Source organism: Capsella rubella, unplaced genomic scaffold (genome assembly GCF_000375325.1).
Source record: "Capsella rubella cultivar Monte Gargano unplaced genomic scaffold, Caprub1_0 scaffold_7, whole genome shotgun sequence".
Classification (NCBI taxonomy): Eukaryota; Viridiplantae; Streptophyta; class Magnoliopsida; order Brassicales; family Brassicaceae; genus Capsella; species Capsella rubella.
In genome coordinates this window covers 17,061,683-17,073,353 of record NW_006238917.1, presented here as the reverse complement: position 1 = coordinate 17,073,353, position 11,671 = coordinate 17,061,683, and the positions used below count along the sequence as shown (strand labels likewise).

Here is an 11,671-nt window from a genome sequence, read left to right as displayed (position 1 = left end):
AGAATAAAACTGAAATCTTCAATTCATTTCCAACCAGTCTAATTTTTTAAAATTTATATAAAATTTTGTTAAAAAGAAAGAATAAATAAAAATACATTTCCCAATATCCTCTGTAATCTTCGTAAACCATATGTAAAACGCCACGTGGACTTTCCGTTAGTTCCTTAAACCCAACGAGTGGCTGTTACTGATTCTCATGGTCATCTCCTCCACCGTCCCCAAAACTGAACCACTCGGTTTAATCAAAACACCTGTTTAACCGGTTTATACCGAAATTACCTAAACCGGAAATAATCTTTTGATTGGAAGAAAGAGAGCCACGTAAGATTAATCTCTCTCTAGAAACGATAACTGAAGAAACCAAACAGAGAGAGAGCGACTTCAGAGAGATAAAAACGATGAGAGCTCTAACATGGACGGGGTTAGCTCCGCCGTCAACGGTGGTATCTCGGACGACGACGACTTCTACGGTTACCTTAAGACGGCTTAGCCTCCGGAGAGATCGCTTCTGTATTAAAGCCACTGCGTCTTCAAGCGCGGCGGTTTCAAGCGGAGGAGTAGTGGAAGCAGTAGAGTTGGTAGAGATAGGAGAGAGAAGCAAGAAATGGAAATGGAAAGGAGAATATTCCGTTAACTACTTTGTTAAAGATTCGCCGGAGGAAGTTACTCCGGCGAGTCAAACTGTTCTTTTGGTTCATGGGTTTGGTGCTTCGATTCCTCATTGGCGAAGGTATCAAACTAAGTGATCTTTGTGTCTATTTGCATTTGATTTTACAAGTAAAAAACAAAACTTTATTGTCTTTTCAGGAACATAAATGCTCTGTCTAAGAACCATACAGTGTATGCGATTGATCTACTTGGGTTTGGTGCTTCAGACAAGCCACCTGGTTTTAGCTATACAATGGAGTCATGGGCTGAAGTATATATATAACCTACCTTGTGACATACTCTTGACATTCAAAGAAGTGTTTTTGGTTTTTTTTTGGTTGATTGATTTTATTTTGTTGCAGTTGATACTTAACTTCTTGGAAGAAGTGGTTCAGAAACCAACGATTTTGATTGGTAACTCTGTTGGAAGCCTTGCTTGTGTCATCGCTGCCTCAGGTACAAGAGCTTGTGTTTGAATTAAAGACATCACTATTCACTAGCATGAGTCTTAAGTTTCTATGTTTTTCATTTCCTTGAACTGTCACATGAGATAGAAATGGCTTAGGCTTTGTGATGCATCTATGGTTTCACAAAGTGCAGAAGTGCATAGATTTTTTGCTATTGATTGATCATCTATATCAAATTTATCACTTGTACGTTATACTGAGATTTGAGTGGGTGTGACATTATGGGAAAACAAAAACAGAATCACAACAAGATCTGGTGAAAGGTCTTGTTCTATTGAACTGTGCTGGTGGTATGAACAATAAAGCCGTGTTTGATGACTGGAGAATCAAGCTGCTGATGCCTTTACTCTTGCTTATAGACTTTTTACTTAAGCAAAGAGGAATTGCTTCTGCACTCTTCAATCGTGTTAAAGACAAGTATGTCATAATACTTCACTTCATTACCGAGTTACAAATATGTCTTCTTTTCTTGACTTTGAAAGGATCTTATTGAGAGCTCTAACGCAGGGAAAATCTCAAGAACATCTTGACAAATGTTTATGGTAACAAGGAGAATGTAGATGATACCCTTGTTGAGGTATTTGTCCTATTGCTCACTCTCAGAGTCTCAGTGACAAAGAAGCAATGAAAGTTTTGTTTACTTATATGTGAAAATGTTATGTCAGATCATTGCTGGACCAGCAAATACTGAAGGAGCGCTAGATGCATTTGTTTCAATCTTAACCGGTCCGCCTGGACCAAACCCAATTAAGCTGATCCCGGAAATATCCAAACCGGTTCTTGTCTTATGGGGAGACCAAGATGGACTAACCCCTTTGGACGGTCCTGTAGCAAAGTACTTCACTTCTCTTCCTGATCAGTTACCTAACTTCAACCTCTATGTTCTACAAGGCGTTGGACATTGCCCTCAAGATGATCGCCCCGATCTTGTCCACGAGCGTCTCCTTCCATGGTTGGCTCAACTCTCGTCAACCTAGTTTTGATTTGCTTGGCGGTGTACACTTGTTTATAAATGTATAACAGATTTATTGTTTACGTATGTGCAACTTTTTTGGCAAAAAAGACTGCATCAAAATGGTATTTGATAAACTGTAAAGCACACAGATTAGTTATTTCTTGACACATTTCGTTGTTTCTGAATGTACCAAGATTGTGAGCAAATCGTAGAGGTTTGTAAGAGTTTTTTTAGAACTAAGTACAGTTTTATTACATAACTAAAATCAGACAATCTGAATAAGTAGGCGTGTAGGTACATTACTAAAATTGGCTAAACATATATAATATGAAAGCAAGGTTAGCAAAATAGGCTTTTATGTTTAGTCAAAATCTCAATGTCATTGAAGTATAGAGTAGCTAGGTGTGAACTGGAATGTGATGTTGTTATAGAGTTCATGTGTTTGTTTATAGACCGGAAGATATTGTTTGGTAGAAGGATACTTATGTAATTGTACTTATGTAGAAACTAGAAACTGAGTAAATGGCATGGTCCTCGACAATTTATACTTGTCTTGGTAAGTAAGAGATACACTACGAGCTGATAGCTAGAAGATATTTGTGGACACACACATCTACTAGTTTTTTTTGGTTGTTGAATCATTACAAATTAAAGGACATTCATGATACAATACACCAACATAATGAATTGAATTTATAATAGGGTTAAGACGTAATTAAGAGTATATATGATGTGATTAGTTTATGGAGGTTTATTGAGGTTGGTTTGATGAATTTGATATTAAAACAAACAATTTTATGGTTTTTCCATGTTGTTGAATATTTACAAAGTAACATTGTATCATATTATACTTTACCATTTAATCCAAATTTTTTTTTGTACGTATGTTTAAGTCACTAATCATTAGTATTAAATAAAGATGTACGGTTTTTTTGTTAATTTGTATGAAATGTGTCAAAATAACGTTGTTTTTAAACGAAATTTAGATAATATCTTATGTAAGGTTAGTCCATGCATTTATTAGAATTTACCTAATAAATAATTTTTTTTTTTTGGTACAATATAGAGCTTGAGACAGTGGAGATAATGCTTTAACTACAATAATTGAATACAAAAAAAAAAGAAGTCAAACTCTTGCCTCCTTAATCACATGGTTATAAATAAAGTCATGTTACATACTTTGTTTTTGTGTAAGGAACATAAACTTGAATAAATTACCAATTTCATTTAGATTTATTAGTTTTTTTTCTCTCTTTCTCATGTTAAATGTGATAATTCCTAATTTGTTTATGTAGAAACTAGAAAGCATGCAATAGTGATTTGCCCAAAAAAAAAAAACGTAATTAAATCGAAGTGGTCCAATAAAACCAAAAAAAAAAAAAGAAGTAAAGAAAGAAAGACAAAACAAATTTGAATTAAAATGGTTAGATGTCACGTTGGGTACCGGGAAGTCTTTCCTTGGAGTATACTATTTTAAATGCTTCACCGATCTCTCTCTGTCACTCTATAGTCTTCAAAGCTTTAAACTATAATATCTTTGATACCATCTCATAAAACCCTTAAGTCATATCTTTGAAACTGATAAAAAAAGATAACATAAGAAATGGCCTCTCAATTGCTTTTGCCTCCAAACTCATTCACCAAATCAGTCTCATCACCTAAAGTTTTCTTTACTGGTAAGTTCACTTTTGATATCTTGCTTCTTTTTATTGAATGTTTCAATGTTTGATGTTCTTGAGATTGTGTTTTTGATTTGATTAGGTGATTGTCAAGGATTGAATGATGTAACTCTTAAAAGAAGATGGAAGCAAGAAACAAGGGTTTCAAATGGGTTTAGCTTAAGAGCTAAAGCAGCTTTGAGATCTGATACCAACAAATCAGTCGTTGAGATTCCAAAACAATGGTACAATCTTGTTGCTGATCTTTCAGTCAAGCCTCCTCCACCGTTGCATCCAAAGACTTTTGAACCGATCAAACCTGAAGATTTGGCTCATCTTTTCCCTAATGAGTTAATTAAACAAGAAGCAACTCAAGAGAGGTTTATTGATATCCCTGAGGAAGTTCTTGAAATCTATAAGCTTTGGCGTCCAACTCCTCTAATCAGGTTCTCTTTCTTTGGAATAGTACAAGGCTTTTTGTCTATTTACGTTTGTATTTTAGGACTAGGAGAAATAGTATTAGGGTCTTAAGATCATTGTGTTGTGTTGGAGCCTTGGATCTTTGGGAGAGTTGAAAGCATCTTGCTTAGTTTAATGGTTCTTGATTTCTTGATTTCCTCATTTCTCAATGGTTTTTTTAATTTTCAAACGGTTGTATTTAGAACTAGGAGAAATAGCATTTCATGGTCTTAAGATCATTGGATTGTGTTGCTTAGTTGAATGGTTCTTTTTAATCCAGAGTCTCAAATTTATTATCTTGGCTGAAGTATCTTGGTTAGTCCATATGAATAACTTGTTCTTGGTTTGGTTTTAGAGCAAAGAGATTGGAGAAGCTTCTTCAAACACCTGCAAGGATTTACTTCAAATATGAAGGTGGTAGCCCAGCTGGTTCTCACAAACCCAACACAGCAGTTCCGCAAGCTTATTACAATGCGAAAGAAGGTGTCAAGAACGTTGTGACAGAAACCGGCGCTGGCCAATGGGGAAGTTCTTTAGCATTTGCTTCTAGTCTGTTTGGCCTTGACTGTGAAGTAAGCATTTAGAGATAAGATTCTTCCAGTAAGATCTTGATAATTGCTCTGTTTGAAAATTGCTCTGTTTCTCTTACACTATTCCAACATTTATAGGTATGGCAAGTTGCCAACTCGTATCACCAAAAGCCATATCGCCGGTTAATGATGCAAACTTGGGGTGCAAAGGTTCATCCATCACCATCTGATCTCACTGAGGCGGGTAGAAGAATCCTCGAATTAGATCCTTCAAGTCCGGGAAGTTTAGGCATTGCGATTTCAGAAGCTGTTGAAGTTGCTGCAAGAAAAGAGGATACAAAATACTGTCTAGGGAGTGTACTGAACCATGTGTTGTTACACCAAACAATTATTGGAGAAGAATGCATTCAACAAATGGAGAATTTTGGCGAAACGCCTGATATTATCATCGGGTGTACTGGTGGAGGATCGAATTTTGCTGGTTTGAGTTTTCCTTTTATCCGGGAGAAACTCAAAGGCAAGATGAATCCTGTTATCAGAGCGGTTGAGCCTTCGGCTTGTCCTTCCTTGACCAAAGGGGTTTACGCTTATGATTTCGGCGATACGGCTGGACTAACTCCTTTGATGAAGATGCATACTTTAGGACATGACTTCATTCCTGATCCTATCCACGCAGGTAAATTAACTAAGCTTTAACCTCAAGATCTTAATTAACCACACCTAAATGTGAAGAGTTCTGTGGCCTTTGGATACTTGATTTCTTGGTTTCCTCATTTTTTTTCTTTTTTCGTTTTGTTTTTCTTATTTATTGCCAATAAGTAAGTTTCAAACCCAAGAGACACAAACTTCAAGGCTTCTCAGACATCTTGCTTCTTGTTTCTTGTTTCTTGTGTCTTGATTTCTTGAATTCTTGGTTCTTGGTTCTTGATTCTTGATTTCTTGAGTTCTTGATTTCTTGAGTTCTTGCTTCTTTTTTCTTGATTCTTGATTCTTGATTCTTGATTCTTGTTTCTTGATTCTTGATTTCCTGGTTTTCCTTTCGACTAATCTGTTGTGTTTATCTATGTTTTTTCTGAAAGGTGGACTGCGGTACCATGGGATGGCACCCTTGATTTCACATGTTTATGAACAAGGTTTCATGGAAGCAATATCAATTCCTCAAATAGAGTGTTTCCAAGGTGGTTCTTCGCCTAATCTCACCAACACCTCAATTAGCTTTTAGTTTACTTTACATTTTGTATTTTGCATTGGAATTTAATATCAACTTAATTATCTTGCAGGTGCTATTCAGTTTGCAAGAACAGAAGGTATAATACCAGCGCCCGAACCGACTCATGCCATTGCCGCAACCATAAGAGAAGCTCTCCGATGCAAAGAAACAGGAGAAGCAAAAGTGATACTAATGGCTATGTGTGGACATGGCCACTTCGACCTTACCTCTTACGACAAGTATTTACAAGGCGAATTGATAGATTTATCATTCAGCGAAGAGAAGATACGAGAGTCTTTGTCCAAAGTTCCTCATGTTGTTTAGTTCCAAGTATTTTTCATCACGTTGAAGTGTGTTTTTCTTGGGTCGAGTTTTGTGCTACAGAGACAAAAGCTCATATTCACCTCTCAGTGGTCGAGTTTTGTGTTTCTTCTTTATTTTTTTTAAACAACTTTCTCTCGTAGCTGGTTGTAATAATAATGTGATTATTATGGGTGTGTTGGCAAAGTAGTACGTTTTTGAAACATAATTATAAAGATAGTACATTTACTATTCACAATTAGCAAAATAGTACAATTTTACTATTTCAGATATCTGTACAGACAAACAACTGTACAGTAACATATTATTGTACATCAAATATTTGTACAAAGAGAAACAACTACATATAAACATATTTACACATAAACAAATATACATAAATAGACCAGAATATATTTATACACGTACAATTATACGTATATATAGACCGCTGTACGGATGATTTTCCGTACATCGACACACAACTGTACATAAGGATAGCTAGACGTATCAAAATTTGTTTGAAAAATATATGAAATTATTTTTTAAAAAATGCATATCAAATTATAGAGAAAAAAATACAGATTTTTGTGTAATTGAAATTTTATAGAAAACAAATATATTTTGATGAATATTTTTAGTTATTAGATTTAAGAGGGTTTTTAATAGTGTCTAAATAGTGTCCAAATAGTAAAAATGTATTAGTTTGCTAATAATGAATAGTAAATGTACTACTCCTACAATTATGTTTCAAAAATGTAATAAAAACCCAATTAATCCTTATTATAAACTAGATGCTGGAAAATTAAAATATGACATAAAAATCCAAATAGTTTGTTAGACCTGTTGTTGTGTTTCTTTGCTTAATTCTAAACCAACTCTTTTGTTTTGAGTTTCAATTCGAATAATACATTGGGTCCAAATTCCTTGGAACTGTTGCAACTTCACAAATAAATGTGACAGCTAAGTTGGCCCAATTCGATATGAATGCATTAATTATCTTTGCAGCCTCATACATAGCTTATCATACAAGCGGTCACCAAAAAATTTGAAGGTTAGCAACGGTAGGCATCAGAATATATAAATTTTTCAATCTCACACAATCTTTCAATCTTTGCATAAACATAGCTTACCTCATTATCCACTTTGGGTTCTTTCACCTTCTGTCTAACCATCATAAGGTATCTCACTGACCACCAGAAGGTATCATACCAATTTATAATACACATTATAACCAAGTGGTATTGGTTTAGTGATTTCCACTTGAGAAAAAGAGTTGACATGTTGGTTTAGGCCAGGGATCGATTCCCTGCAAAACTCTAATCGTTCTATTTGGCTAGGGATTTTCACCTAGTTTTTCTTGGACACTATGAAAATTACGGACCATTCATTTTAAAAACTACAATAAGTGATATAAAAATAGTTGGTAAACCATTCACTTTATAAAGTAAGTTTTTTCGATGGTTAGCTTCTAAAACCATTTATATGCGAGATTCATAAAACATGTAATGATTGAATAAACTTTTACATGTTATTTCCGATAACTTGATATATGGAGTTTTGATGTAAAACAAAAATGAAAAGAAAAATGAGAAAAATAAAATTATCATACAAAAAATGAGAACATCATTTTTCTACTACTTTTAGGCTTTAAATGGTAACTTCAGGACAATCACGAGAAAAGTAAAAAAGGTTCTAATAGTAATGAAAATGAATATTTATATGCTTATTTACTATTGGAATCGTCGTGAATCATACTTAGCTTCTCCAACAATAGTCCGCATGTTATCATATATGAAACCTTTGATAAATAATTGCGCAAATTCGTCTGGTGTTACTTTGGGATACTAGTGTCAAACTATCGAGCAGTCATCAAAAGCCACTAAGCTGGTCGTCGTAGCAGTAGAACCCTCACAAAACGGCGTCGTACTCATCAGCCTCTCATCAATGTCCATGAAACAAGCAATCAAATCCTCCTCTTCCATGGTTATCAACATCTTCTCTTTACCACTTGCTTTTCTTGGTTGTAATATCACCATCTTGATCTTGTCGAGTCTGTATTTTCTCGAGGCGATACCAGTAGCAAGCTTGTTAAGTAGACGTGCAGAGCCAGTGGGGCAAAAAGAAGAAGAAGTAGTGCTAAGTGTCGGAGAAGGCGACGTAGTTGAGGTGGAGGTGGCTTCGACGGTGATGATAGCTGCTGGCTCATGAGTCGTCGCTGGTTTGATTCTTTCTTTAGCGAGTCTTTTCTTAAGACGCGAGTTCCAATAGTTCTTGATGTCATGGTCTGTTCGGTTCGGAATATGCTTAGCTATTACTGCCCACCTTATGATTATTATATATGTAACATTATTAGTATAAAGATGCATATAATTAGTATAAAGATGCATATCTATGATTTACCTGTTTCCAATAAGAGCATGGAACTTGAAGATTTGTTGTTCCTCATGAGGAGAGAACTTGCCTCTTTTAATATCAGGGCTCAAATAATTCATCCACCTTAATCTACAACTCCTTCCACATCTTTTCAGACCTGTTTGTTACAATAAAAACCTCTTCAAAATATGATATACACTGTGCAAATTAAGTTTCGAAAACGTACTAAAACGCAAATTATTCATTCTTTTTAATACGACAGAAACTTGGAATATGCATAGTCATGGTGTAATTAGTAGAGTAGACTACTACCAGCTTTCTTAGCCAACGAACCCCAGTGGCCGGAACCGTGTTCTTTGACGTACGCGGCGAGCTTCCTGTCTTCATCATCCGTCCACTCTCCTTTCTTCATCCCCTCATCGTCGAACCAAGTCATCCTCCCCATTTCTTTGTTTGCACAGTGTTGAACCAATGGGATCTCTTCACGTACCACTTCTCCTCAATCTTACTTGAGTCCCTATAGCTCATTCAGCGTACAATCATAAGAAAAGTACTATTGTATACTCTCTTGTTATACTTATTAGGGGACTTATATTTTATGTGATGCTCTCTTTCTTTCACTTATATAGAAGTACGTATCTATTATTATCTTCAACATTTTTTTTTTCTTAATTCAAATTAAACCCCTCTATTCACGTTTTGTATAAACCAAACAATAATATATCTCACGGAGTGAGTATATAGCACAAAGTGTAAATTTCATTAATCTTATAAAGTTTTTTCACGTAAATGTTATTAACATTGATCGTGTGGACCAAAATCAGCGTGTTTTGATGACAAAAATTTACTCTATGGTGTTGTACACATAACTTATGTTTGTTTATGTATGTTTTTATGTAATGAAAATAGATTCATGTAATTAACGAGACAATTATATTGTTTGCATGTGTGGCCATGTGTTGACGGATATTTTATGTAGCTAGGAATCATTTTACCGTTTTTAGTACCGCTTCTAAAGGTTCTCTTTTTAGTACCTCTTCTTTCTCTTTTTTATTTTATATTTTTTAAAAATTTATTTTGTTTAAGGTACCTTTTAAAAAAACGCTAGTGAATAGTTAAAAGGCTCAACATTATTGGGAGCATCTTAGAATTGAAAATGGGTATCTTAGCACATTGTTTATACCCATTTTATATAAAATACAAATCACTGTGCTAAGATACCCATTTTCAATTCTAAGATGCTCCCAATAATGTTGATATTAGTGATGAGAAACATTATTTAATTTTTCTTACTAACTATTCAGATCTTGTAAAGATGACCAGCCGATTGATGAAAGATGGATAAAAGTGTGTACTCACCTTCTTTAGCAAGTACAATATGAAATACAAAATTAGTTATGTATGAAAAATATCTATAAAAAAGATCATAAACAGTAATTCCCAAAAATGGTGATAACAATATGAGTATGGAAGACAAACTTAGCCTGTCTTTGTAGGGTATGCAGCACTTAATGTATTTTGTGTAAAGTCCAAATTTGAATGTTATTAGTTTGTCATTTAAATAGTGTTTTTATGATTGTAAATGTTATATAGAGTTTATTACTATTCAATCAAGATTTAATTAAACTCTATTAAAGTTTGGTGTTATTAGTTATTAATTTGTAAACACTCATCTAACATCTTCATAAATATCAAGTTATCGGATTTAGGATTTTATAAAATCATTAAGAATTGTGTGTTATTCAACTAAAAAATAATCTCAAACTGTTAACGAATTAAATTATTATGTTATTGGATTATGATTGTATATATATTTTTACATTAAGTATAAACACTTTTCTTCACAAATAAATTCATGAAAAATATCAACAAAATAAAGATTGTTTGAGAGACTTTACAAGATTATGAAAAAAAAACTTATAAAAAAAAATTATAGATTACACTCTCATAGTCATTTAAATTCTTTAATTTATTTACTTTCTATGATTTAATTAAAATTGTTAAAATTCCTTTTATAGTAGAATCTAATAACACCCTCTAAGTTGTTTTGTTTCCCCCAAACATTTGCATCATCTATACCAATTGAATGAAATGGTTCTAAGAAGATGTAATAGAATAATATTGATGAACCGTTATGTATGTATTGACAAATTTGAGACTAATAAATTAGAAATATGAATCAGTAATACAAATCTTAAATTTTCCCAAAATGAATGCCTCCATGCAGGTGGCAAGAGAGATATAAAGATTGCACATTGATTTTATTTTTACCAAACATTCAGTCCATGTATTCATATTTTGAGAATGGTCCCCTTCTCTGCCAAATACTAATACTGACATAATCAATGCCGAGAGGTTCTCTGATGCATAAATCCAATTCGCATTGAAGTTCTTTTTATTGTGTGATCTAAATAATATTTGCTCTACATTTTTCTTGTCGACAAAAGTCAAATAACATTACTAAAATTCTTGAGTTGTCCCCTCTTGATCTATCCACTCATTTTAACAAAATATCCAAAGTACCTAAACTGGAGACTCCCACACAACCACAAGAGAGTTAGTTATAACTAGAAACTTCCAACAAACACATTGTAATTAGAAACTATACTGTTTAGTATCTTCCTAATGGGTCATCAAGCCCCAACCCCCACACTGATCTTTTTCGATATTCTGCGTTCTTTGAAATTAGAGACCATCTCTCTCACCTTACCCCTTATGGAAAATATCGTTTATACAACTTCTAATCAATTACACCAACTAACTCTTCCTTAGATGGCTGACCGAGTAAGCACGGGAGCGAGAACTCAGGGTTCGGGTATCTATAGCCGTACGCGTATTGTTGGTTTAAGCATTAATAGATAGCTTGAGTTATAAACTAACAGAGATATGGTTTAGTAAAAAGAATAGGAAGTTTAAGAGTTACCTATTTGGATTAGGGTTTCGGTAATGATTTCTCTACATAAGGAAATGCTAATGTGTGACATAGGCCTTGATTGGTTACAACTGTAACTTTGGATTTTTGGCTATATATTTTGAGCTGTAGCTGTAGATTTCATTGCTGTAGTATT

The 11,671-nt window shown here is 34.0% G+C and overlaps 3 protein-coding genes across 3 annotated transcripts; 2 read left to right on the top strand and 1 right to left on the bottom strand.

The window, feature by feature from the left end:
- The first annotated feature begins 324 nt into the window (after window positions 1-324).
- LOC17879760 (pheophytinase, chloroplastic) lies at window positions 325-2,259 on the top strand. The gene is made up of 6 exons (XM_006283918.2): window positions 325-730; window positions 808-919; window positions 1,011-1,104; window positions 1,355-1,532; window positions 1,623-1,692; window positions 1,781-2,259. Exons 1-6 carry the CDS (start codon window positions 399-401, stop codon window positions 2,090-2,092), a joined length of 1,098 nt encoding a protein of 365 aa, XP_006283980.1. The 5' UTR covers window positions 325-398; the 3' UTR covers window positions 2,093-2,259.
- A 1,363-nt stretch (window positions 2,260-3,622) lies between these two features.
- LOC17878032 (tryptophan synthase beta chain 2) lies at window positions 3,623-6,479 on the top strand. The gene is made up of 6 exons (XM_006283504.2): window positions 3,623-3,746; window positions 3,832-4,174; window positions 4,543-4,759; window positions 4,856-5,393; window positions 5,797-5,895; window positions 5,998-6,479. The coding sequence occupies exons 1-6, from the start codon at window positions 3,674-3,676 to the stop codon at window positions 6,249-6,251; spliced, it is 1,524 nt and encodes a 507-aa protein (XP_006283566.1). The 5' UTR covers window positions 3,623-3,673; the 3' UTR covers window positions 6,252-6,479.
- Window positions 6,480-7,899: 1,420 nt separating this feature from the next.
- Window positions 7,900-9,152, bottom strand: LOC17879204 (transcription factor WER). The gene is made up of 3 exons (XM_006285275.2): window positions 8,916-9,152; window positions 8,631-8,760; window positions 7,900-8,552 (listed from the first exon to the last, which is right to left on the bottom strand). The coding sequence occupies exons 1-3, from the start codon at window positions 9,046-9,048 to the stop codon at window positions 8,081-8,083; spliced, it is 735 nt and encodes a 244-aa protein (XP_006285337.1). The 5' UTR covers window positions 9,049-9,152; the 3' UTR covers window positions 7,900-8,080.
- Between the last annotated feature and the right edge of the window lie 2,519 nt (window positions 9,153-11,671).

Bases quoted from the DNA above. Each gene is read 5' to 3' on its own strand.
- LOC17879760 (XM_006283918.2), top strand. From the start codon at position 399: ATGAGAGCTCTAACATGGACGGGGTTAGCTCCGCCGTCAACGGTGGTA. The intron at 1,105-1,354 runs GTACAAGAGCTT...AAACAAAAACAG, and splicing joins TTGTGTCATCGCTGCCTCAG to AATCACAACAAGATCTGGTG. The intron at 1,533-1,622 runs GTATGTCATAAT...GCTCTAACGCAG, and splicing joins TTCAATCGTGTTAAAGACAA to GGAAAATCTCAAGAACATCT.
- LOC17878032 (XM_006283504.2), top strand. From the start codon at position 3,674: ATGGCCTCTCAATTGCTTTTGCCTCCAAACTCATTCACCAAATCAGTC. The intron at 4,760-4,855 runs GTAAGCATTTAG...CAACATTTATAG, and splicing joins TGTTTGGCCTTGACTGTGAA to GTATGGCAAGTTGCCAACTC. The intron at 5,394-5,796 runs GTAAATTAACTA...TTTTTCTGAAAG, and splicing joins TCCTGATCCTATCCACGCAG to GTGGACTGCGGTACCATGGG.
- LOC17879204 (XM_006285275.2), bottom strand. From the start codon at position 9,048: ATGGGGAGGATGACTTGGTTCGACGATGAGGGGATGAAGAAAGGAGAG. The intron at 8,761-8,915 runs GTAGTAGTCTAC...TGTAACAAACAG, and splicing joins TTCGTTGGCTAAGAAAGCTG to GTCTGAAAAGATGTGGAAGG. The intron at 8,553-8,630 runs GTAAATCATAGA...AATAATCATAAG, and splicing joins CATGCTCTTATTGGAAACAG to GTGGGCAGTAATAGCTAAGC.